Source organism: Miniopterus natalensis, chromosome 18 (assembly GCF_054644295.1).
Source record: "Miniopterus natalensis isolate mMinNat1 chromosome 18, mMinNat1.hap1, whole genome shotgun sequence".
Classification (NCBI taxonomy): Eukaryota; Metazoa; Chordata; class Mammalia; order Chiroptera; family Miniopteridae; genus Miniopterus; species Miniopterus natalensis.
The window spans coordinates 33,775,232-33,800,404 of NC_142098.1; the positions used below are offsets into that span (position 1 = coordinate 33,775,232).

At 51.9% G+C, this 25,173-nt stretch overlaps 1 protein-coding gene across 7 annotated transcripts; it reads left to right on the forward strand.

Moving 5' to 3' along the window:
- Positions 1-2,914: 2,914 nt before the first annotated feature.
- Positions 2,915-22,020, forward strand: CATSPERG (catsper channel auxiliary subunit gamma). 7 transcript variants are annotated; one of them, XM_087826648.1, is made up of 28 exons: positions 2,915-3,269; positions 3,357-3,410; positions 4,795-4,939; positions 5,236-5,362; positions 5,543-5,615; positions 6,570-6,725; positions 8,427-8,601; positions 9,523-9,660; positions 10,804-10,863; positions 11,081-11,200; positions 11,703-11,753; positions 11,854-11,983; positions 12,498-12,609; positions 13,613-13,771; positions 13,859-13,971; positions 14,780-14,993; positions 15,302-15,364; positions 15,490-15,688; positions 15,809-15,927; positions 16,048-16,128; positions 16,219-16,275; positions 18,627-18,783; positions 18,969-19,032; positions 19,149-19,244; positions 19,505-19,594; positions 21,253-21,345; positions 21,434-21,533; positions 21,618-22,020. In XM_087826648.1, exons 1-28 carry the CDS (start codon positions 3,015-3,017, stop codon positions 21,855-21,857), a joined length of 3,441 nt encoding a protein of 1,146 aa, XP_087682774.1. In that variant the 5' UTR covers positions 2,915-3,014; the 3' UTR covers positions 21,858-22,020. The 7 variants fall into 7 exon arrangements, with proteins under 7 accessions (XP_087682774.1, XP_087682770.1, XP_087682769.1 ...); XM_087826644.1 differs by lacking the exons at positions 4,795-4,939; positions 5,236-5,362; positions 5,543-5,615 and having other exon boundaries at positions 2,915-3,410; XM_087826643.1 differs by lacking the exons at positions 4,795-4,939; positions 5,236-5,362; positions 5,543-5,615 and having other exon boundaries at positions 16,048-16,275.
- The last annotated feature ends 3,153 nt before the right edge of the window (positions 22,021-25,173 follow it).

A 25,173-nucleotide genomic window follows, 5' to 3' on the forward strand; every position in this document is an offset into this window, starting at 1 on the left:
ACCTATTCTGTGTTGGACAAGGCTGGGAATAACAGTGACAGAGATGTCTGCAGTGCCTCCTCTAGGATGACAGCCCTGGGCCCTGTCATCCCGGAGCATGTGATTCTATGGGAAACAAATGCTCATGGCCTAGTGTGGTCAGGGAGGGATAGGAGCTGGTCATGAATCACAAAGACCCCAGGGAAAGAAAGTGGTAAGCCACTGACAAAGTAAAGTATCTCAGAAGGTGCTACAGCATGTGTATCCTGGAGGGCAGAGAGTGTGCCTCCTCCAGGAATTCAAGTTGCTCTGTGTGACTAGACTGCAGGCTACACAGGTCCATAGAGGGAAAAGAGATGAGCTGGAGAGGAAGGCCAACAAGCATGAAGTTATGCAGGGCCCTAGAAACCAACTTTGGAGGTTTCCCTGAGGCTCCAGGGAGTCCTGGAAGGTTTTAGAGCACTGGTTCTGAAAGTGTGGTCCCAGACCATCGGTATCAGCATCACCTGTGAGGGGGACCAAAGTTTACCTCCCCCAAATAAGCCTTTTGGGATACTGATTATTTCAACCTGGTTATTTTTAAGAAACAAAAGATAGAGGACCTGCTCCAAGAAGGGAGCTATCATCATAGATACTATAGTTTAATATGAACCAGGTGTGATAGACAGGGAGGAACCTAGAAAGGCTCATTTGATCAAAGTCATCTCTGTGTCCCAGTGTTAAACATGGCTCAGAAAACATTTATTTACCAAACATTTGCTTTCCATCTCCACGTGAATTGCCTTCCTGCCTTTGAAGTCCCAAACCATAACCCCCACCTCTCCTTAGCTCCAGAATGGCATATATATCTCAACTGCCCAAAGCCTCTTCGGATCTGCTGTCTTATGTACATCTGTACATCTGTAATAAACTTGTGATGTTTTCTCTTGTTAATCTGTCTCATATTAATTTGATCATTAGTCCAGCTAGAACTCAGAAAGGTGGGAGGAAATTTTATTTTTCTGCCCCCACACCTGGAAACTTGCTAGAAGTACAAGTTTTCCAGCCCGACCTCAGACCTCCTGAATAAAAAACGCTGGGGGTGGATCCCAACAACCAGTTTTAACAAGCTCTTCTGGAAAGTCTAATACTCGTTAAAGTTGGAAAACTACTGGTTTAACGTAAAGTCAGCTTTGCAGTTCATCAAAAAGTCATGCTCTGGCCCTAGTTGTTTGGCTCAGTGGTTAGAGTGTCAGCCTTCGGAATGAAGGGTCGGGGGGTTTAATTCGGGCCAAGGGCAGGTACCTGGGCTGCAGGCTCCATCCCCGGCCAGGTTAGGGTGACGTGAGGGAGGCAGCCAATCCATGTGTCTCACATCGGTGTTTCTCTCTCCCCCTTCCACTCTCAGAAAAGCAATGCAAAAAACATCCTCAGGTGAGGATTTAAAAACGTCATGGTCTGAGTGCTTAATGTTAGGCATCAAAATATAAACGGAAATTGTTAACTTACGGAATATTTGCTTGTACCAGGCACTCTTCAAGTGTTCCCTTATTGACTTCCCACAACTCTACACGATGGCTGCCTTTGTTCCTGTTCTGTAGAGGAGAGTGTTAAGCTGCCTTCAGATTAATTCCCACAAGGAGACCAAACTTTTCTTTTCAGGTGTAGAATTTTTTATTTAAAAGCCTGATTGGGTAGGAGCGGGCGTAGGTATCACAAACTGTGTCTCCAGCACCCTCTGCCGGCCAGGCCCCGCGCGCCTGGGTGTTGAGCATTACCTTCCTTTCGCCCCCAAGCCCCGGGAGCCTGTTACCATGGAGACAGGCGTGCCGGCCCGGCCTGCCACGCCAAAGGCGGAAGTCGGTTGCGGAAGTGCGGGCGGCCATTTTGAGACCGGGAAAAGTGGGGCGGGACTGGAACGGCCCAGTGACGGTTGGCCGGTTTTACCTGAGAGACTGGTACCGAGGGGTGGGGAGAAAAGGGAGGTGCCTAGTACCATCCCACGGAAGGGGGAGAGGCAGGGAAAGGGCAGAAGCAGGGAAAGGGTGGAGAGTGGAGGGACAGGGCAGAAGAGGGACGGGGAGGAGAAAGGGCGGGGCGAGAAGCAGGGAGATGAGTAGAGGCGGGGCTAGAGGAGGCCGGGCATAGAGCCCATTATAGTCCAGGGCTTGGTAAGGGGTGGTGAGGAGAGGGGGCGGGACGAAAAGGAGTCGCGGTTCGGTGAGGTGAAGATCGAGGGGGTGCTGACCTACATGGTAGCCCCGGCGTGGAACGAGGAGAAGGTGCAGGGCGAGGAGGGTTCAAAAGGCAAAGAGAGAGTTTCTAGGAGGGGGCGGGGCCACGCGGGGCGGGGAGCAGGCTCTGGAGGTACGGCTGTCAAGGACCAGCGGAAAGAGAGCGTCGCTAAGGGGCACGTTGAAGAAAAGGGACCGAGCCCGAACCGATCAGAAAACAAGCTCTAGAAGAGAAACAGGCGGGGACAGGGGATGGGGCGTAGAGACGGTCCGAGACCGAGGGAGGGGCGGCGCTAGGCACAGGATCGGGTATGCAGGTAAGACCGGAGCAATGACAAAGTGGCAGTGCGAAGAGAAGTGGGCCTGCGGGACAAAAAGTGGGGGCGGGGCGAGGTATAGATGGGACGCAGCCAAAGCGAGAAACAGAATCCGAGAGCGGGTGAAGAGTAGGGGAGGGATGCAGAGCAAGCGCGGAGAAGAACGACGGGGAAGGTTAGCGGGAGAGAGGAGGAGGGGCAGGGAGTGACGGCAGGGGCGGGACTTGGAGAAATAGCCCAAGTGGGGTCTCGCGTTCTCGCAGATGCAGCACCTGGGGAGGGAACGACGTCTGGAGCAGAGGCGGGACCCAGAGCAAGGGCAGGGGTGGGGTCAGAAGCCCTAGCAGAGGGGAGGCCTGGCGCAGGTGCGGGGCCAAAGCGCAGGAGGCGGGCGAAGCGCAGGGCAGAGGTGGGATCTCAGAAGACAGCCCTGGAGCGCAGTCTTGCCAGCTGGTGTTGATTCCCGCATTCTCCAGGTTCGAGCCACGCTGCGCACTGCCCCGCGATGAACACTGCTGCTGGCCCTGAGTGTCCGAGATTCCGAGTCCCGTGGGCGCTGTGGTCACTGCTGGTGCTATTGTCACCGGGGAGGCTGTGGGCTATCCATGATGAACCGAAGTGCACCTGGCAGGTTGTCCTGAACAAGTTCCAGACGGTAGGCAAGAACGACGGGAATGACCCCTTCATCGATCAAGAGCTCGGGGACACAGTGAACAGCTTGTTTGACCTACTGGTGGCGACGCCTTTCCACGAGGAGGAGGTGAGAGGACTGGGGTCAGGCTTTCGGGAGAGGTCCTGGACCTGCACCCCACTGGGCTCTGGCCACTTGCCCAACCTCTCCTTGCAGTACTATATGGGCTTCCCTTACTACCTGAAGATCAACTACTCCTGCGTGGTAGAGGTGAGTGAGTGCAGCTGGAGGGGGCTCATTCTGTGTGAACCTCAGTTTTCCTATCTCTAACGTTTTAATGGTGGTGGCATCACCAACCCTGGGGGCGCCTAAGTATTCACAATGGCCAGTGCCCCACCAGGCACATAGTAGGTGCTCAAGTAAGAATTTTTTGTTTTTTGCCATTTAAAAATTTGAGAGCTAATTCACATACCATAAAATTAATCATTTAAAGTGTACAATTCAATAGTTTTAGTGTAGTCACAAAATTGTGCAACCATCACCACTATGTAATTCTAGAACATTTTCATCACCTCAAAAAGAAACCCTGTACTCCCACCCCTCCAGACCTGGAGACTACTAATCTACTTTTTGTCCCTATGAATTTGCTTATTCCAGACAGTACAATATGTAGCCTTTTGTATCTGGCATCTTTCACTTAGCATGTTTTTTTGTTTGTTTTTTAATCCTCACCTGAGGTTATTTTTTCCATTGATTTTTTTTTTTTTAATCCTCACCGAGGATATTTTTCCATTGCTTTTCAGAGAGAGTGGAAGGGAGAGAGGGAGAGAGAGAAACGCTGATGTGAGAGACACATCAGTTGGTTGCCTCCCGCACCCACCACGACCAGGCCAGGGATCGAGCCTGCAACCGAGGTACGTGCCCTTGGCCAGAATCGAACCCAGGACCCTTCAGTCCTTGGGCAGATGCTCTAACCACTGAGCAAAACCAGCTTGGGCGTATTTCCACTTTTTTGGAGCAGTTATGAATAATGCTGCTATGGACATTTGTGTACAGGTTTTTGTGTAAACATGTTTTCAGTACTTTGGTATACACTTAGGAACCGAATTGCTTGGTTATATGTTAACTCTGTGTCACTTCTGAGGAACTGGCAGATTGTTTTCCAAAGCAGCTGCACTATTTTACATTCCAATCTATGAGGGTTCCTGTTTCTCTTCATCCTCACCAACACTAGTCATTGTCCATCTTTTTTATTATAGTAACACTAGTGTGTGAAATGGTATCTCACTATGGTTTTGATTTTCAGTTCTGGGTGCCAGGTTCATTCCCACCATCATGATTTTACTTATCCCATGCTGCCCTTTTCTATGTATTCCCTGCATTCAAATTCTATCTGAAGACCTTGGCCGTGGACTCACCTCCTCCAGGAAGACCTCCTGACTCCCTCCATGGTTCCTAGCCCCTCTGCCCCTCTCCTAGCCTGGCCTGTCCCCCACCCCAGCTCCAAACCTAGACCATGTTCTCTGACTTTCCCATGGTGGAGAGTCTGTTCTCCCTTTCCAGCCCAGGAAGACAGGCTACTAAAAGTGGGGTCAGGGCAGGGGGGCCCAGCGGTTATCTTAAGGACACACCTGTGGGGCCATCTCGCCCTCAGGCCTCCGAGGCTCAGGTCCGCAAGGGCTTCCTGACGGGGCTGAAGCCTATGGTGCTGGTCACCTTCCAACCCTCAGTTAACTTCAATCACTGGAAGTTAGAGCAGCTGCAGATCGAGATGGAGGCAGCCCCATTACGCAGCAAAGGTGGGCTGAGGGGTGCCTGGAAGGGTCATAAACCTGACAGGAGCAGGGGAGGGATTGCTGGGGGCCTCAGAGAGGTTCATAACTTGGAGGGGGAGGCTGGGGTCATCAGAGGGGTCCATGACCTGGTGGGAATGTGGGGTTTGTTGGGGGCCCTCAGTGGAGGAGGGCATGGGGAGGAGGTCTTAGCAGGTTCCATGGCCTAAATGGGGCTACACAAAGGGGTTCATGACCTGGAGAAGGACATGGGGAGTTGCAGGGGGATCCCAGCCACCTCAGTGCCCCCTGCTTACCAGCAGAGCACTGCAATGAAGAGGAGATGTGTACCATGAGCTGGTACACGCCCATGCCCCTCAAGAATGGCAGCGTGGTCATGTATGTGGATATCAGCAGCAATGGCCTCGGGCCCTTCATCCCCAGTAAAAGGTGCCCTTCCCCATGCCTGTGGTAGGGGGTAGACTGGGAGGGACTTCCTCATATCCAGATTCCCTAAGAAGCCAGGAGGAGACCAGTGGGAGGGAATAAGTTGGGGAGAAGACTGTCAGCTATGGCAGGAGCCCCTGAAACCAGAACCTTCGCATGTACCTGCCTCACACCTGCTGCCAGGTTTCAGGTGAATATCAATGGCTTCCTGAAGAGAGGGGAAGACAAAAGACCCAAGTTCACTGTGGGAACCGAGGTAAGGGGCCCGGACAGTGGAAACTGTAGAAAACATGGATTAAAGACAGTTGGCTGGGGCTCTGATTACTTCCCACACAAGTGGCAGGCTCCACTTTAAGGGTGCTTACTTTGTGCCAGGCCCCAGATGAAGTATTCTGCTAAACACACAATCACGCTACAGTCTTCACACTGACCCTGTGAGGGGAGGTACTCTTACACACCCATTTTAGAGAGGAGAAAACTGAGGCCCCAAAGGGATGGAACCATTTGTTCAGTCTCTCAGCATGTACATATGGACTTGAAACTATGTCTGCCTGACTCTTGCACCCATATTCTTAATCACAGTGCATTCATTCATTCATTCATTCATTCATTCATTCAGCAGGCTCTTACTGAGCACACAGGGCAGCCCTGTGGGAAGAAAACAGTGAACACACAGACCCAAGTCCCTGACCTCTTAGAGCTGACGTTCTAGTGGGAGAGACAGACAGCAAACCAGTACACATGAGATCAAGTACATTCCATAGCAGGCTAAAAGGCGGAGGGTGCTCTGGATGGAATTCAGACAGAGTGCGGAGATCGGCTCTGCGCAGGAGGGGACTACAGTGTTTGATGGAATGGTCAGGGAAGGCAGAATTGAGAAGGTTGACATTTGAGTAAAGCCTTGAAGGAGGAGAGGAGGGAATCATGCAGATCCTAGGGGAAGAGCATTGCATACAGAGGGAAGAGCCAGTGCAAAGGCTCTGAGATGGGAATGTGCCTGGTCAGTCTGAGAAGCAGTGAGGAGGCTCATGTGTCTGGGAAAGAGTGAGCAAGGGGGAGAGTGTGGGGGGATGGGGTCAGAGAGGTATGTGGGAGCAAATTGCGTGGGGCTTTGTGGGTCAGGGAGAAGACTTTGGCTTTTATCCTGAATGAGATGGAGCCATGGGAGGGTGGGGGATGTTGAGCAGCCCTCCTTCCCCTCCCCTGGCAGCACTTCAATCTGAGACCCCAGTACTTCGTGAAAGTCCCGTCAAGGCCTCTGTGGTACACTGTGGGCCAGGCACCTGTGCTCATCCTGGGGGAAATTCCTAAGGAGAAGTACATTTTGCTAACTGACTCCAGCTTCAAGGACATTTTTCTTGTGGAGGTGAGAGGTGCAGGGCAGATTGTGGGCTGGGGCCCCTTGAAAGGTGCTGGCCCTCAGCCCCTAAAATGGGTTGCAGCCTGGGCCTATGGAGGGGGCCCCCAAAGACATACCCATCCCCACATGAGGCAGATAGCATGAAGGAAGGACATAAGACTCTGCAGCCAGACAACGTGGGTTCAAATCCTGGTTCTGCTACTTAGTCTTTTTGTATCCCATTTAGTGTTAATATTCAGATTCTGCCCTGCAGAAATCTTAGGTGTTTGATTATGGGGTGCTGCCCCAGGCCCCACTCTGAACCTGGGGAGGGATGAAGGGAGGGAGGGAAAAACATCAATGTGAGAGAGACACATCAATTGGTTGCCTTCCTCATGTATCCCAACCTTGGCCAGGCATTGAGCCTGCAACCAGGTATGTGTCTTTGGCCAGAATGGAACCCAGGACCCTTCACTCTGCGGGTTGATGCTCTAACCACTGAGCAAACTCAGCTAGGTCTAACATTTATAATACCCAGAAAAGTTAGCAATAACTCCTTATTATCATCTAATCTAATCATAGTCAATTTTTTCCAATTAGCTATAAATGTCTTTTAAAGTTGCTTTGTTTGAGTCAGGATCAATACATGGCATTTGATTGTTAAATCTCTTAAATCCCTTCTCACCTGTAAGTCTGCTCCCCACCCTTGTCTCCTTCCAGCCCCCTTTTTTCAAACAGTTTAAGAAACCGGGCCTTTTGTCCTATAGTATTTGGCTGCTTACTTTTTCATGGAATCAGTTCACTGTTCCTCTAACCCTGTGTATTTGTCAGCTCAAGCTGCCCTAATAAGGTACCACAGCCTTGGGGGCTTAAACAAAGAAATTTATATTCTCACAGTTCTGGAGGCTGGAAGTCCAAGCTCAAGGTATCAGCAGGGTTGGTTTCTGATGAGACCTCTATCCATGGCTTGCAGAAAGTGTCTTCTCTCTGTGTCCTTACATGGCCTTTTCTCAGTGTGCGTGAATGGAGAGAGAGAGATCTCTGGTGTCCCTCTTCTTATAAGAACACCAATCTAATAAGATTAGAGCCCCACCCTTATGGTCTCATTGGACCTTAAATATCTCCTTAAAGGCCATATTTCCAAATATAGTCACACTTAGGGGTTAGGGCTTCAACATATTAATTGGGGAGGGGAACATAATTAGTTCATAATACCCCATATTGCCAATAAACTGGTAGTGAGCTCTAGAAGCTTGATTAAATTTAGATTCAATCTTTTAGGCAAGAGCCTTGCATTGCTGGTGCTTTCCCACTGTTGGCGATATTGCCAGTGTCCTTGATCAGTCAGTAAGTTCAGATAGTGTCAGTCTGACAGCCATCTGTGTTCCTGTTAGAGTAGGATTATTAAAAATGTGCATCAGGCAAAGCATTGGGTCTTTTGGATCCATGCGGGCACAACCCTCAGGGACCACTGAATATGCTGTGCACTGTTCAAATTTGGGTAACACACAAAGCCCCAGGCTCCTGCCTGGCTCACCTGCTTCCTTTGACCATGTTGGGGAAGTTTGGCCACTAAGGTGCTGCTGCAGGATGAGCAGGGAGGGCATCCTGGGGGCAGCTGCATGTGTCCATCCCAAGCAGTTGTCAGAGTAGGAGCCTCCTCCCAGGGCAGGATGCAGGGGCTGAGTCCAAGGCCACCCGCTTACCGCTGGCTGTACTCCTCTGCAGTTGAGCATTGACAGTTGCTGGGTAGGCTCCTTTTACTGCCGCCAATCCAAGTTCACCGCCACCATCTACGACACCATCGCTACAGAGAGCACCCTCTTCATTCGACAGAACCAGCTCGTCTACTATTTTACAGGCACCTACATCACACTCCATGGGAGCCACAACTATGGCAGCGGTGAGGGGCTTGTGGCTGGATCACATGCCTAGGGGTCCGTGGCATCTTGGACAAGGGAACTGCCTGTTGGAGCCCCAGGGGTTCACCTGAGTGAACCCATCCACTCACTGTATTACCTGAGGCTGGTATTTCCGTGGGTGGGGAGGCGGGTGTTGAAGGGCCTCTCCAAGGTCCTGAATCATCCTGCCCATCCTGCAAGGCTGTCTCCCACTCTCTCTCTCTGCTGGGGTAGGGCCTTCATCCAGACCTTCCCAGGAACTGGGAACCAGCTGAGGGAAGAGGGAGGTTGAGGGTGAAGGGAGAGAGAGAAAAAGTCACACTCATGCACATGCGGGCACACACTCGCAGACACATAGTCATACAGACAGAGTGTCAGAAAGACAGAGACAGGCATACGGAGAGGGGCATACTGAGAGAGGAATTGGGGGGTGGGTGCGGAGAGGCATAAGGGTTGGAGAGAAAAACACAACCAGGAAGATGTTGATTTCACACATAGATCTAGGGACTTACTGTAGCTGATAGGCTCCTCCTGTGGTGGCTGTGGTGACTCCCTGTTCACCCAGCAACTGCAGACTTTTATACTCTCAGAAACCTTGGGAAAGAGCTTCTTTTTGTTAGTGGTTGCAAGCTGGAACTGTCTCTGATTTGCTCTGCTGGTAACATACCCAGCTCGGAACCAATGGCTCTGGCCAGGGGAATGCAAGGGAAGAGTCAAGCCCAATCAGAACCTCCTGGACAGAATGTGAGCCAGGAGGATTTTCTCAAAACCAGCTGGGGCCCTGTGCCAAGGCTCTCTTGGTCAGCACACTGAGCAGCTGCTCCAGGGGGAGATGATGATAACAGACTCATTACGGCCAAGGGAATGTGGGCGGGGGCACAGTCCAAATGTCTGGGCCTGAGGCCCCGTGCTGGCCCCCACAGAGAGCTGGGTTCGTGTACTGTCCAGCGAGTGCATCAAGAGGCTGTGCCCCGTGGATTTCCATGGCAATGGCTCCGAGTACATTATAGCCCTCACTGCTGGGAAGCACGAAGGTTACCTCCACTTTGGGACCATCTCAGGTAAGGATGGAGGCCTCTGGCAGCCCAAGAGACTCCTCCATGCCCTCTCACCTCCAAGAACCCTGACCTTAGGCTCTCACCCTTCACCATGTGCCTTCAGAAGGAATCCCAGGCTGGAGGCTGGCCCTGTGAGTGGGGATGGGTTTAGGCATTTGTAGGGATAGTGCCTGGGGTATATTATATATCTTGCATTATATGTTTGATTTCAATGGGCAGAAGTCCAATTCAAAAATCATTTAGGCATAAAATGTGGACTTATAAATGAAAAGACAAATTGACAACTTCAGACATGGCTGGATCCAGGAGCTCACAGGGTATATCGTCAAGACTCTGTCTATCTCTTGGTAAGGTAGTATAGCATAGCAGGTCTAGAGAGAGACTGCTCCAACACTCCCAACCTACTCAGTCACCTGTTTTAGACGCATGACTTAACCTCTCTTTTTGGCCTTATTTCATTAGAAAAATGGTGCTAATGATACTACTAGTACCTCCTTCATTGTGTTGATATAAAGATTAAATAGCCCAGCCTGTGTGGCTCAGCAGTTGAGCATCAACCTATGATCCAGGAGATTGATGTTCTATTCCCGGTCAGGGCACATGCCCGGGTTGCAGGTTTGATCCCTAATGGGGCATGTGCAGGAGGCAGCCGATCAATGACTCATCATTGATGTTTCTATATCTCCCTCCCTCTCCCTTCCTCTCTCTGAAATCAAAGATATTTTAAAAAGAAAAAAAGATTAAACACATTGCCACCTGTAAAGCTCTTAGAACAGTGCTAGGGACACACTGAACGCTAGAAAAGGGTTTATTATTATGAGCCCTGTGAGTTAGCTTCATTTTCAGGTAGATAACTCCTCTTGTGGGGGTTAAGGAGGGCTCCCAGGAGCTTGAGGATCTCCCACCCCCAGGGTGTACCCTGATTGGCAGATTCTAGGTCTCGTACCTAGACCTGAGCCAATTACTTTGACTAGAGACAGACACAGATAGGCCAAGTATGAGTGACTGAATAGCCAGGGGGTGAGACCTGTCCCCTGGAATCCGTAGGCCTATGGAGCGGCTGGGGAACGGGCATTCCTCTGTGGTGGGGTGCCTGTTGGGCTGAGAATGGAAGGGGCCTGAACATGGACCTGCCCTGCTCCGCAGATGGCAAAGTTTCCTTCGAGATGCTGCCCAGGAAGCAGTCCGTGTGCAGAGAGTTACAAGGTACCCATAGCTCAGATGGGTCTGCAGTGGGCGGGTGTGGGGATCTAGGGTATGGGAGAGCAGGGGAGAGTGGGAGAGGTCACGGGTAAGGGAAAGGAAGGGCAGTGTCGTGGAGAGAGGTGGAGAGTTACAGGGATGGGATGGGGTGGCAGTCACCAAGAGGGAGGAAGTGATCAAGAGAGGCCGGGTGGGGGGCTGCTCTGATCTTCCCTTCCAGTTACCATCTGCTCCATTACCTGGGCTATATACATTGAGAATGAACAGAATCTACTGCTGCTGGTGGAGATAGAAGACATTTTTTCCAGGAAGTCTTCCCGGGTGGTCCGCTACAACCTGAGTAATTGGGGCACTAGGGGTGGACAACAGGAGGGAAATGTTGCTCATGTCACTCCTGGGTAAGGGGTAGTGACGGAGAACAGGGTTGGTGGGCTGGAGAAACTGAGAGCAAGTCGATGTGCCTGGAACAGAGCTGGAAAGGGAAGGGAGGGAGATTGAAGAGGTGAGCAGAAGCCAGGTCTGGAAAGGCCTGTGGCTTCCAATAAGGAGACTTGGTTTTATTTTACCTGAACCGAGAACAGGGTGTCACATGTGGTTGTACAGGCTGTGCACTGCTCGGGAGAGCGAGCCGGAGGAGGCAGGTCCTGTGCCCTAACAGGACTGTATCTTCTCAGAGGCAGTGCCTTTGTATAATTCCCATAAAGAAACAAAAAGGGCCAAGAGTCCCAAATGGGAAGCCAGTGGAGGGTGTTTGGGAGGAACTGGGAAGCTGGTGCCTTGCCCAGTCTCCGGTTTGTGAAAGCGCAGGTCCTCAGGCGATTTTGCTGTGTTCTCCCCTGTAGTCACTGATTACCTGGCCATCCTCTACACCATCCCAGAATTCATTCCTGATGGTAGGATGGGGAGGCAGAGGGGGGTCAAAGGTGGGGGGGCAGGAGGGGCCCAGCTGACCCCACCTCACTGCTGTATCCACTCTGCCTCTGCCCCGGCCAGCTCAAGGCCTGGAGTTCCTGATGATCTTAGGGACAGAGTCTTACACCACCCTCCCGATGGTACCCAAGGGCATGTCCTACAACCCATTTAGCCACCTGCTGTTCATCTGGGGCAACTTCCTCCTGCAGAGGTAGGGGCCTGGGCATATCCTGCTTTCCCAGCCCCATCAGGGTGGGGGGGCTTTCTAAAGTCACCAGGTTTTCAGTTTGCCCAAGTCCAGAAGTTATGAGGACTGGGATGGGGAAAACACAGGCTGGGGTGGTGAAGGCTAGGATGGGGGAAGCTATAGGAGCCCTGATATGAGGGTCCAACCTATGTGAGTGATAGAAGGCATTGTCTGGGGAAGGTGAGGGTGAGGACACTTTTTACCCCTCAGGAACCTAGGGGCCCCTGAACCAACTCCATGAGTTGTTGGCAATGTGCCAGGTTGGCCCAATGCTCCTGTTTACAGATGGACAGGGCACCCATAGGGTTTGGAGTCAGGGGCAGAAGCCAGAATCCCAGGCTTCCTTTGCATGTGCTCACAAAGCTAGTGGAGCAGTGAGCAAACAGCTCTCATGTTGTGTTCAGCCTGGACTGGGGGAAGCAGATACCCTCCAGAGGTCTTACCTGGGCACTCCTAGCTTCCATCTCTGTTCCTGCAGCTATGACAATGAAAACTTCATCTTCCTGGCGGATTTCCCCGTGGAGCTGTCCATCAAGTACCTGGTCAACTCATTCCGTGGGGAAATAGCTATTGTGACAGAGACCGAGGAGGTGGGCTGCCCTGCCTCTCTCCCACTTCCTCTCTGCCCACCCCAAAGCCCAGAGGTCTCCTTTCTTCCCCTGTGAGGGTACAGGAGCCAAAGGGAACACCTCCAGGGACTGTGGGGAAGAGCAGCAGAAGCTCTATTCATAGCTGAGAACCCTGGAACTCAAAGAGGCTAAGTGTCTTTTCCAAAGTCCCTCAGCAGAGTGAAAGGTCTGTGCTCAGAGTTATATGATTGGATTTCCAGAGGCAGCCTCTTTTATTTCATCATGCAGGCATTCCCTTCATAAATATGGGAACACTTACTGGATGCCTGACCCAGTGCTGGGGACACACTGGGCCCTGGGCCCTGCCCTCACAGGGTGACAGGCCAGTTGGGAAGACACATTCACTCCCAGACAGTGACAGTTGAGGGTGGTCAAGCTGTAGCAGGGGCAGTCAACACCTATGGACATTCAGAGAAGGGGCCTGACCCAGTCTGTGTGTGTGTGTGTGTGTGTGTGTGTGTGTGTGTGTGTGTGTGTGGAATGGCCTCACAGAGGAGGCCACATAGAGGGGGTACATCCTGGAGGCTGAGGCTCATGAGGAGGTGAGGTCCAGAGTCAAATGTGCTGGGGCCATGGGGGGCAATCAGTGCAGAGATGGGAAATTGAGGCCAAGGGGATGGTGATACCGTGGACAGAGTGAGAAGAAAGAGAGCTCAGTCCTAGGAATCCCAGCCATTAGGGGGTGTATGTATGAGGAATGCTTAAGATGCAAGTAATAGAAACTCCAGCAGACTGAAACATTGAGGAAACATGGCGAGCTGCAGCTGGAAGCAGAGGTAGTGGGTTCTGTGAAGCAGAGAGGTGGCACTATAGAGAGAAGGGATGTGAGCTCACCTGGTCCCAGCTAGAGGCGAACTCCCAAGCCTCACCCCTCAAGGAATGGGGCCATCACACTCAGAAGAGGGAAAGGGGGGTCAGAAGTCCCCATAACTCTCACACATACACCTGGCTGTTGCACCCCCAGATCTGGTTCCTCCTGGAGGGCAGCTATCGGGTGTACAAGCTGTTCCCGTCCAGGGGCTGGGAGGCGTACAGCAGGCTAGAACTGATGCACCAGTCCACTCTCTACACCTCCAAGGAGACCATGGTCACTCTCTTCTATGAAGACAGAAATCTGTACCAGGTGGCAGGCAGGGGCTGTGGGGAGACTGGGAGGGGGGAGTGCAGGTTGTTTGACACCAACTCACCTGGCCCTGCCTTCCTCCTGCAGCTGGTATACCTTGAAAACAACCCTCGGGGCGAGCTTGTCAAGAGGCTTGTGCCTGTGGAGCACATTTTGATGTACCATCAGCTCAGCAGCCCCATAGTCTTGCAGCAGGAAGAGTAAGAAGATACAGGATGGACCACAGCAGTAGTCCAAGAGCCCCAAACAATTCCCACACAGAGCTCCCATTCCAGAGGGGGTGGGACAGAGACCAAATCATCCGCAACTGACAACCTCAGGGCCATGATGGGGGAGGTCAAGGTATATGAAAGCTCAAAGGAGGGGCCCAACCCAGTCTGGGGGGAGGAAGCATCAGGGAGGGCTTCAAGGAGGAAGAGGTGCATGAGCTGTGTGTGACCTGTTAGGAAGGATTGGCCAGGTAATAAGATGGAGAAAGGTATTCCAAACCGGGGAACCATGTGTGCAAAGGCCCTGCAGAGGGAAGGAGGTTGGGTGTTTGAGAACTGAGAGAAAGTTTAGTGCAGACACAGTGCATGGTGGTGGCAGGGCAAACAAGGTGAGCCAATGGGCATAGGAAGACCTTACACTTCATCTTGAGGGTCCTGGGGAGCCATGATGGGATTAAGGGGAGGGACTGTCTGGTCAGATTTTATTGTGTTTAATAATAATCCTCCGGGTCACCTTTGGAGGAGCCCAGGAAGGGGTGGGGGGTGGGGAAAAGGGAGGTGGAAGGACTCTTAGGAAGGGGAAGAGAGTCTAGGATGAGGTCCAAGGCTTTGGCCTGAGGGACCCAGGGACTTCCCCGGGAATGTGTCCAGGGGCACCAGGGGCTGAGGCTGAGAAGGAAGGGCAGGATTGGATTAGATTTGGGAATCAGCAGTGCAGGGGTGGGAAACAGGCCTGTGGAGGCTCTTGGGGCCCCGGGCACAGGAAAGTAAGCCGCTATCCCCCACTACCACCGCCCAGGGATCACGTGGAGCTCTCCTTCATCAACTTCTGCCCCTTCACGAAGATGCATCTGCAGAACCTGCCCAAACAGCAGATCTACTCGCGCCAGGAGCGCTACAGGGTGCGGCCGCCACGTGTCCTGCATCGCTCCGCCTTCCACAGCCAGAACTCACTCGCCATCTATCAGGGCCTCGTCTACTACCTGCTTTGGCTGCACTCCAAGTACGACAAGGTGGGCACCTGGTGGCAGGGGGCTGTCCCAGGCTGGGCCTTGTCTGAGATGGAACTGCGGAGGCACGGAAGGCGAGGCCTGTGGGGCTGGAGGGACGGGCCGCGGAGGGGGCGGCGGGGGCGTGAGCAGGGGTCCGAGAGACGGCTTTGCGGCTGTGGCTGTTGGGCTGAAAGCACGACGGGCCAGGTTATGACCTTTTGCTTTAGGTTAAGGGCTGGGACTGAGGCTGGGAAGGGGTCTGGGGGCGCTGCCGGCCTGGGGACTCCCCGCCCCGCCCCGCCCCCCGACGGTACCGGCGGTCTCCGCAGCCCTACGCGGACCCGGTGCACGACTCCACCTGGCGCTGGTGGAAGGACAAGAAACACGACCAGGTGCGTGGAGAGGGCTGCGAGTCCGGGCAGGGGTGACCCGGGACCCGGACCCCCCTCCCACCCCCACCGCCCCACTCCCGCCCCTCACTTGGGGTGCTGATTTTGCCCCGCCTCCCATGCCCCAGGATTACTACTACTACCTGGCGAGCAACTGGCAGACTGCGGGGAAGGTGCACATCGACATGGACAACTACCACAAGGTCCACGACTTCAAGGCCGAGCACCAGCTGCCCGAGCGCATCTACCTGGACAAGGGCAACAGCTACAGCTTCTCCATCTTCCTAAACATCCGGGGATACTCGTTCAAGTCTCATCTGAACCCTGGTCGGTGGGCGGGGCCTGCGTGGAGTCAGAGGGAGGGGGCTGGGGGGTTGGGACCTGAGCACCATGAAGGTGGGGGTCTGGTCTGGTTCCAGGCCTTAACCTCTCCTGTGCTCCAAACAGCCCAACTCTACCAGGCACAGAGCTCAGTGGACCTGGGCGTGGTGGTGGCGGACCCAGGCTGCATTGAGGTGATTGTGAAGCAGGAGGTCTTTGTTAATCGCAACTCGGTGCTCTTCCAGGTGAGACCAGGTGGTGAGCTGTAGGGGCAGTGGACCTGTTGGAAGCTCCTGGTACCCTGAACCGTCCCCTGGATCTTTGGGCATGCCTGCTGACCCTTTCATTTTCTTCCCCATCCCCAGATTACGCTCAGGGATAAAAGGTTTTGCTTTGACCAGGCTGTTAGTGGACATAACTACATGAAGACCTCCATGCTGGTCAAGGTGTGGTCCAAGCCTGGAGAGGAGGGAAACAGAATGACGGGAAAGGCTGAGCCCATGGGACCCACCCTCAACACCTGCTCCTACCCACAGGTGGTAGGGTCGACTGGGTACTGCTTCCAGAAAACGGACCAGGGGCCCCGCATGCAAGTATTGGACCTTGGAGTACTGGGCCCTGTGCTGGGAGGGAAAGGGTTGGGTAGAGTGAAAACAGGATTGATTCTTTGTGCTCTCTGGGAGTCCCACCCACACACTCCTTTCCTCCGTTTCTGTTTTCAGAAAGGGATGCCTTTACAGTTATGTAGCTTGCACCCAAGCTTATATGTTCCTTCTGATACTTTTCTTCAGAGGGAAGTAATGTATCTGTGACATAGGCTTCCTTTTCTTTCTTTTTTTAAAAAAATATGTTTTTATTGATTTCAGAGAGAGGAAGGGAGAGGGAGAGAGAGAGAGAAACATCAATGATGAGGGAGTCATTGATTGGCTGCCTCCTGCACACCCCCTGCTGGGGATTGAGCCCAAAACCCAGGCATGTGCGGGGACCAGGAATCGAACCTCGATCTCCCAGATCATATAGGTCGATGATAAACCGCTGAGCCAGGCCAGCCAGGCTGGACTTCCTTTTCCAATTGGCACAAAGGCACCATGTGAACCAGCTTGGCCCTTTTCTTACATGTAGCTCTTCATGTGCCCACTTACATGTGCTTTGTTCACTCCTTTGGGCCCTTGGTTCTTCAACCGCTTACACATGTAATATCCCCTTTGCACAGAGGCAGACACTGAGGCTCCAAGAGGTGCAGACATCTGCTCAGAGTAACCCAGTGAGCTAATAAGTGGTAGAGGAGGGATGTGACCCAGAGGCCTTGTTCTCACCCACTTCCCTGCCCACAAACCAGCAGACAGACCCTGGTGCTCCTCCCTCCTGGCTTGGTATGACCCAGGGCAGTAAAAATGAGGGTTATAACAGCCTGAACACCTTGGATTACAGGAGCTAATTCGGGTCATGTGCAGGGTAGCGTGACTCACCTCAGTCTCCATAAGTTTCATTTTTTTTAATTAAAAAAATTGTTTTAAAAAATGTCTTTATTGATTTCAGAGAGAGGAATGGAGAGAGAGAGAGACAGAAACATCAATGATGAGAGAGTCATCATTGATCGGCTGCTTCCCGCATGCCCCCTACTGGGGATTGAGCCCGAAACCCAGGCATGTGCTGGGACTGGGAATTGAACCTCGATCTCCCAGATCATAGGTCAATGCTCAACCGCTGAACCATGGTGGCCAGGATCCATAAGAGGGAATATGTTTCATATGTTAGAATAAAGGAACATGGAGTGGCAAGTGTGGCGGGATCAGGGCCAGCAAGGAGGAAAGTGGTGAGAAATGAGGTCAAAGTGGGGATGGGGGCAGATCACATGAGGTCTAATGGACCACGGTGAGCAAGATAGTGCTAGGGGAGGGCTCTGAGCAGGGCAGTGACTGAGGTGTTCACAGGGGCCCTCTGGCTGCATGTGTTTGCGGAGGAGAGACCAAGGAGGAAACAAAATTAGGCAGGCAAGAGTAGGGCAAAGGAGCTGAGAGATGGGAGAGAATGGCTCTGTTTTGAAGTCTAGTCAGGCTACCTGAATGGACTGGATATGGGTATGAGAGAAACAAAGGTTTCCAGGATGAGGCCAAGGCTCTTAGTCCACACCTGGAGGGATGAAGTGCCATTAGTTGAGATCGGTGTGGATAGATTGAATTGGAGATGCCCACTAGTGAGTAAGTGGCTGGTAGGTATAGTCTTTGGCCTGGGTCCAGCACGAGAAGCGCTTAACCTATGGCTGCTAACTCATCTGCACAGCCTCTGTGAAACCCAGACCACAGTTTCTGGATGCGCATGTCCATTTGACAATTGGGTGACACCCTTGGGCCCTACCCCTGAAATGGGCCAGGGGTCATTCATTCTGAAGACAATGTCACAAGGGTTCCCTGACCCCTTCCCTCATATATCCCATGCTCCCCCAGGTCAATTGCTTGAGAATTCAGGCCCAACTTCAGCCCTGTAAAGTCTGCCTAGGAGTTGGCTGCTTCCTTGGTGTAAGCGTTATTGTTATTGTTTTGTATGTCTTTCTCTGGAGGCAGCTGGAAGCTACCTGGCCCAGTTTGGATCCCAGCTCTACCACTTAACAGCTATGTGGCTTTGGATAATTAATAAGCTACTTGACCTCTCTGTGCCTCACTTTTGCCATCTCTAAAATGGAGGTATTAATAGCCTCTACCATGCAAGGCTGTTTGGAGAATCAAATGCACTTGAATGTGTAAAGTGCTTAGAACACCAGTTCCTTGCACACAGTAAAAGCTACATAAGTGTTCGCAGTTATCAGAGTATTGTTTTAAGGAAAAGAATGATCAGATTGCCCCCCTGGGTGAGGGGGAGCCTGGCAGGTAGTGATAGTGTGCGTGGGAGGAGGGGCGTCCTCTCCTTCCCACTTCCCAGGTGAGGATTTTCTCCTTCCACTCAGGGAAACCTGATGGTGCCGGTGCTTATCGGCTGCCCACCGGGCAAGCGCCTGGCCTTTGACATCACCTACACGCTGGACTACAGCAGCCTGAAGAACAAACACTACTTCGACTGCGTTCGGGTGGACCCCGAGATGCCCTGCTTCCTCTTCCGCAACAGTGCGTGTCCGAGTCCAGCCTCCTCCTCTGCATCGTTCACTGTACTCTGTCCCCCCTTTCCTCCCTGCCCCTTACCCCCCCCCGCCCTTCCCCTTGGCCTCTCTCTCTTTTCTCCCCTCCATCCTCCACTTCTCGAGCCAAGGTAATTTCTCTTCCTCCTGGCCTCAACCCCTTCCAACCCACAGTGTTCTACCCCTTCTTCTTGATCCAAGATTTGGTGACGGGAGACTCGGGCAGTTTTCAGGACAGGTAAAGGCTTGGTCAAGCCAGCAGTGGATGGGAGGGGGGAAGGGTAGGGGGGTGGAGTTCGGGGGGGCGTAGCTATGACCCTGAGGCCGGTCGGTGTGCCCCTCTGTTCCTGGCAGCTACCTGCTGAAGGTGGTGGGCGGTGGGCCCACCCTGGACACCATCAGGGAATACAGCGAGGAGGAGATCTACCGCTTCAACAGCCCCCTGGACAAGTACTCCCCGTGGGGCCCAGCCCAGTCCTCGGGTCTTCCTTCCCCTGCAGGCCCTTTTGGATTCCCAGCCCCGGACCTCACCCTCGCCCTCGCTGCAAGCCCCACCCACCTCGGTGTCTCAGCCAGGCTCCTAAGGTCCCACAAACTCTTGTCCAGCCCACAATGTGAGGCTCCAACCCCGACCCCCCCCTCCCTATACTGCCGGCCTCCGGGAGTGGGAGGCTGAGGCCCTGCCACCAACGAGGTGCCCCGCCCCACAGCACAGACAGCCTCATCTGGATGGCCAAGAACTCAACAGTCTCCAAAAACTCGCCTTTTAGCATCATGTCCCATCAGAACTTGGGCATCGAGTGAGTGCACACCCCAGCTGCTGGCCCTTTGTCCCCCCATATGCCCACAATCTGTCGGGCCTGTCCATCCCTTCTGCTTCTGGGAGACCTCTTGATCCCCAGGCCACACTGACCGCCTTTGTGTTCCTCAAATGGGGCTGACCTTCACGGAAGCGGGATCTCTGTCTGCAGTGCTGGTCCCTCTTACTTTGTCTTCAGGCCTTAGTTCAGATGCCTCTTCATCTAGGAGGATTTTTCTGACTGTTCTAGACGGGACAGTTGCCTCCCATCCTTCTGTGCTACCCCGTCCCAGCTTTGACCCTCTGTGTTCCCCATCCCAGCCTTTGTGTGTGTGTGTGTGTGTGTGTGTGTGTGTGTGTGTGTGTGTGTGTGTGTGAAACTTTAAAAAAAAAAATCTTTATTGATTTCAGAGAGAGAGGAAGAGAGAGAGAGATAGAAACATCAATGATGAGAGAGTCGTCATCAGCTGCCTCCTGCATGGTTGGGATCGAGCCCGCAACCTGGGCCTGTGCCCTGACGGGGAATCGACCTTGATCTCCTGGATCCTAGGTCGGTGCTCGACTGCTGAGCCACACTAGCCAGGCCCCACCCCAGCCTTGACCCTCTGCCTGTGCTTCCTCCTGTTGAAGCCCTGAGCACTTGGCCAAGGATTTAAAAAAAAAAAGAAAAGAGGAATGCCTGGGGCTCTGGCAGCTCTGTCTCAGCCATTATCCCCTTTAGTTTTCAGACTGCCCTTCCTGGCACTGTAACCCTGGACTGGGGCCTGTCTCCCTTATAGGTCCAGATTCAGAATAAGCTGAACATAGTGTCTGTGGAATGAACAAATTAATTAATTCATGGTAGGCATTACTGACATCTGAACGGAGGTCCTAATGATGAACAAAACAATGGAGGAGCGACTTAGTATACAGGGGCTCAATTACTATTTTTTTATTCAATGAAAGGAAGACAATGGTACCATGAGCAAATAACAGAAGTGAGTGAGTGAACAAAGTAACCAACTTGCACCCAGCTGGCATTCAGCCTATGTTTGTTGAACAAATGAATAAAGAGTAAATGAATGAAGATGTGATTTTGTACCTAGTAGGTGCTCAAGCTGTGTTTGTGGGATGAAGGAATGAAGGCAGCAAGGAATAAGTGAGGAGGTGGCACATCATAGGCATACAGCCCATAACCTAGATCAGGGGTGGGGAACGTCCGGCCTGCGGGAAGGCATTTGGTCTGGCCCTGCCAAGGCCTCACCAAAGAGAAGCTGTTCCAGCCATCACATTAGGGGTGAGTTCATTAAACGTTTGGTCAAATATAGCAGGCTCATTTTTAAGTTGATCATTTTGTATGGCCTGCGAATGATGTTATAAATATCCAAATGGCCCTTGGCAGGAAAAAGGTTCCCCACCCCTGCTCTAGATAAATGCATAGTAAAGGGAACTGGCAGATGGACGGGGGAAGGAGGAGGAAATGGATGAGTAAGCAGGGGCCCTGTCCCTTGCTAGACCAGCCTCACTGGGTGAATGAGTGGAGGAGTGAACCAGGGATATAGGTGCAAGGTTGTACCCGGTTGGTGCTCACCCAGAGTTTTGAGGGGCAGAGGGAGAAATCGAGGGTGGGCATGTGCTATGCATGATTTGCAGCACAAGTGTCTGAACATGGACCCCTAGGTGGCTGTGTCTGGAGAACTCCCCATGCCACGACACCGTTCCCCAAAGCATCTTCGCCCCCGAATTCTTCTTCAAGCTGTTGGTGAGCAATAAGTAAGCCAGGCATATGGCCCGGGTGGGGTCGGGGGCTTCCTGTGGGGTGCCTGGCTCCTCCCCAATCCTGGACCCCTTCTCCCCCCAGAGGTGTGGACAAGAGCACATACTGTGACTATCAGTTCACCTTCCTGCTGCATGTCCACGGGCTTCCACTCAGTGCCAAGCGCGCCATCTTCATCTTCATGGTGAGTGGCTGCTCAGGAGCTGCCCTGCGAGGTGGAGGGGCTCCCCCAGGCTGCCCAGCCACGCCTGTCATGTGGTTTGTGCAGGTGACAGCTGGCGTGTTTCTCAGCCTGGTGTGCCTCTACATCACCTTCTGCCTCTTGCTGCCCCTTATGTTGAAGGCCTGCGACTCCCTGCGCTGGAAGATTAACAACGTGATTGCCTCAGATTCCTACTACACATACAGCTCCTCCTCCAAAGCCACCCTTGAGAACAAATCTAGTTCTGTCTTCAAGGCCAGCTCCAAGGCTGAGCCTGAGGGAAGGGTGAGGAAGTCACTGGCCTAGGCCTCTTACCTGTCCCACCCACCCTCATTCCCTACTTCCTGGGCCATCTTTGAAATGCCAACTGTCACCCATTCCCACCTTTCTTTCTGTTTTGCTTGAATTTTTATTTCTCCTTCAGACCACACAGCTACATAGGCCATTAAAATAACAAAATCCTTCTGTGCCAGCTGGTAAGTAGTGGCTTCTCTGTGTGCCTGCCAGCTCAGCTCCGCCCTAGGGTTTCCCCAACCTCTCTACAGTCCAGCAGGGTCCTCCATGACCCAGGCCCATTGCTATGGCCTGAAGTCTGTTCTGACTGTTCAGTGCCCAGGTTTAGTACCAGTCCTTAAATATTTCAGATGTCAACACCTTAGCTTAAGGAGAGGACTCTTGAAAGGTTAGGATCTTTTTTAAAAAAATTTTTTTTATCTTTATTGATTTTAAAAAGAGGAAGGGAGAGGGAGAGAGATAGCAACATCAATGGTGAGAGAGTCGTCATCGATCAGCTGCCTCCTGCACACCCCCAACTGGGGCAGATCGAGCCCTCAACCCGGGCATGTGCCCTGACCAGGAATCGAACCATGATCTCCTGGATCCTAGGTTGATGCTCAACTGCTGAGCCATGTCCGGCTGGGTGAGAGGTTATGATCTTTGTTTTAGTTGCAAGTAGCAAAAACTTCACTCAAATAGTCCAAATGGAAATAATAATATATGGGTTTTGTCAAGATAAGCTTCAGGTACAGTTTGATCCAGAAGTCTTCAATATCCACAAAATTCTCATTCCATTTCTCTGTAGCTTTCCCTGATCTGCCCTACTCTGAGTGTGGTCTCTGACCTCAGGCCAGCACCACTGCCCCCCCTCTGCCCCAGGCTGAGGGTACACATCCAAGTGTCCTATTGTCCAGAGGAAGAAAGGGCTGGAGTCTAACATTCCCAGGCTGTCAGTCCTGTCAATCACTCTGATTGGTTCGGTCATAGGCTCACCAGTTTACTACTCACACTGCCAGAGGGATTTGACCTTGAGTGGTTTAAGTCAATCAGAGCGCGCCCCTGGATCTGAGGAAAGTCATTCTTATCCTAATTTAACACTTGTCTTTGTGTGTGTGTGTGTGTGTGGTGTGTGTGTGTCTGTGTGTGTATAAGAGCATTTCTTAAAAGAACAATGTGCTATCAAGAAGGGGAAAAGCCCCAGCCAATGAGGTTCAGTGGTTAAACGTCGATCTATGCACCAGGAGATTGCCAGTTCGATTCCTGGTCAGGGCACGTGTGTGGGTTGCAGGCTTGATCCCTAGTGAGGGGTGCGCAGGAGGCAGCTAATTGATGTTCTCTCTCCTGGATGTTTCTTTCTCTCTCTCCCTCTTTCTTCCTCTTGCTCTAGAAAATATAGTTTAAAAAAACTTTTTTTTTAAAAAAAAAAAGAAGGGGAAAAGGAAGCTGAAAGGCAAATAGCAAATGCGTGTTTGTACTCCACTCCCTGTCTACACAGTGGGCTCAACTCCAGCCCCTCCCCAGAAGTCTCAAGTGAGCTGACTCTGGGAGTCCTATGACTACCCCCTCTAATCCCCCATTCTAGGAGTAGAGGCCCAGGGGACATACGTTCTGAAGGGACAACAGGGAAGAGAGCCAGACCAGCTTGTCCATAAGGAGACAGCTCCAGAGCAGGCAAGGCCAGAGGTCATGCTATTGAGCTTGGGAATTATCAGAGGAGCACTCAGGACTGAGAGGCTGAAGGATGTGGTCAGATATTACAGTGTCCCTGGTTGCCCTGTGGAGAATGGCTCAGGACTGGAGGCACAGATCCCAGGGAGGCAATAGGCCAGGGACCTGGGCAGAAGAGGATGGTGCTCGACCGAAGCCTGGTTGAGGAAGGAGAGGAGCAGGCAAGAGGGAGAGATGCTTAGGGAGGCCTAGTGAACACGCTGTGGGGTGGTGGGACATGTAAGGAATAGGAACAAGGGAGAATTTAAGAAAAGGCCTAGGACCTTAGGTCCCGGGGGACAAAGAAGCCATCCCTGAGATCAGAACCAGGGAGAAAGAGCAGGTTTGGGAAAAATACTGAGGCCAGTTGGGGTCATGGTGTGTGTAGGAGATCTGGGAGACTTCTAGAGGGAGGCTATCCAGGAGGCTGCAGGAACCTCAGGTTTGGGATTCAGGAGGGAAGTCAGGGATGAGCAGTAGAGACTCGTCTATCAACAAAATCAATTGCATTGATGCAATTATGGACGATGTGATGAAATGACATCCTGTTTTGACCTTTCCTAGTTCGTTCAGGCTGATTTCATACCAGAATCCATGGACACCAGAAGGTAGTAGAATAAAATATTTAAAGTTGTGAAAGAAAACAACACTAGTAGAGTACGTAAATGTGCTTCCCTTCTCCCACGACCACATCAAAATTACAGCAAAACTACAGAACCCCCTGAAGTCTAACTGAACTCCTATAACTAAGGATATGCAAAAGAAACCACAACAAGACTGGTAGGAGGCGTGGAGATGCAGAATGGGCTGGTCTCACACCCACGTGTGGTGGTTAGAAATCTGGACGTCCCTATAATCCAGGTGATTGAGGTTTGATTCCCTGTCAGAGCACATGCCCAGGTTGCAGGCTCAATCCCCAAGAGGGGGCGTGCAGGAGGCAGCCAATCAATGACTCTCATCATTGATGTTTCTCTCTCTCTCCTTTCTGAAATCAATAAAGATATATTCTAAAACAAAATCTGGAGGTCCCCCCTGAGGAGTGAGGGGTCCTAGCTCCACACCAGGTTCCCCAGTCTAAGGTTACTTCACACCATATGCAAAAATTAAGTCAAAATTAATAAAAAGTACAAATATTTTATATATAAAAAAAAAAGGTAAGGATCTTTATTGTAGTGTTGTTAGCGGTAGCTAACAAACAAAAATAACCCAAATTATCAAAATGGAAGCATTACATGAATTTGGTATATTCATACGATGGAATATTATACAGCCATCTTTTTAAAGGTGTCCAATATATGTCCCTTGATCTCCAGGGATAGCTTTAATATATTGCTAAAAAGCATGTTGCTTTTATTTATTAATCCTCACCAAAGGATATTTTTTCCATTGCTTTTCCAGAGAGAGTAGAAGGGGGAGCAAGAGAGAGAAACACCAATGTGAGAGACAAGACACATGGATTGGTTGCCTCCGGCATGCACCCTGACCAGGCCAGGGATCAAGCCTGCAACTGAGGTACGTGCCCTTGGCCCCAGTCGAACCCAGGACCCTTCAGTCTGCCGGCTGACGCTCTAACCACTGAGCCAACCGGCTAGGGCAAAATCATGTTGCTTTTAGAAAATATGTATCTTATGATTCAGTT

Bases quoted from the DNA above. Each gene is read 5' to 3' on its own strand.
- CATSPERG (XM_087826648.1), top strand. From the start codon at position 3,015: ATGAACACTGCTGCTGGCCCTGAGTGTCCGAGATTCCGAGTCCCGTGG. The intron at 16,276-18,626 runs GTATTGGACCTT...CCTTCCACTCAG, and splicing joins ACCAGGGGCCCCGCATGCAA to GGAAACCTGATGGTGCCGGT. The intron at 19,245-19,504 runs GTACTCCCCGTG...CCCGCCCCACAG, and splicing joins TTCAACAGCCCCCTGGACAA to CACAGACAGCCTCATCTGGA.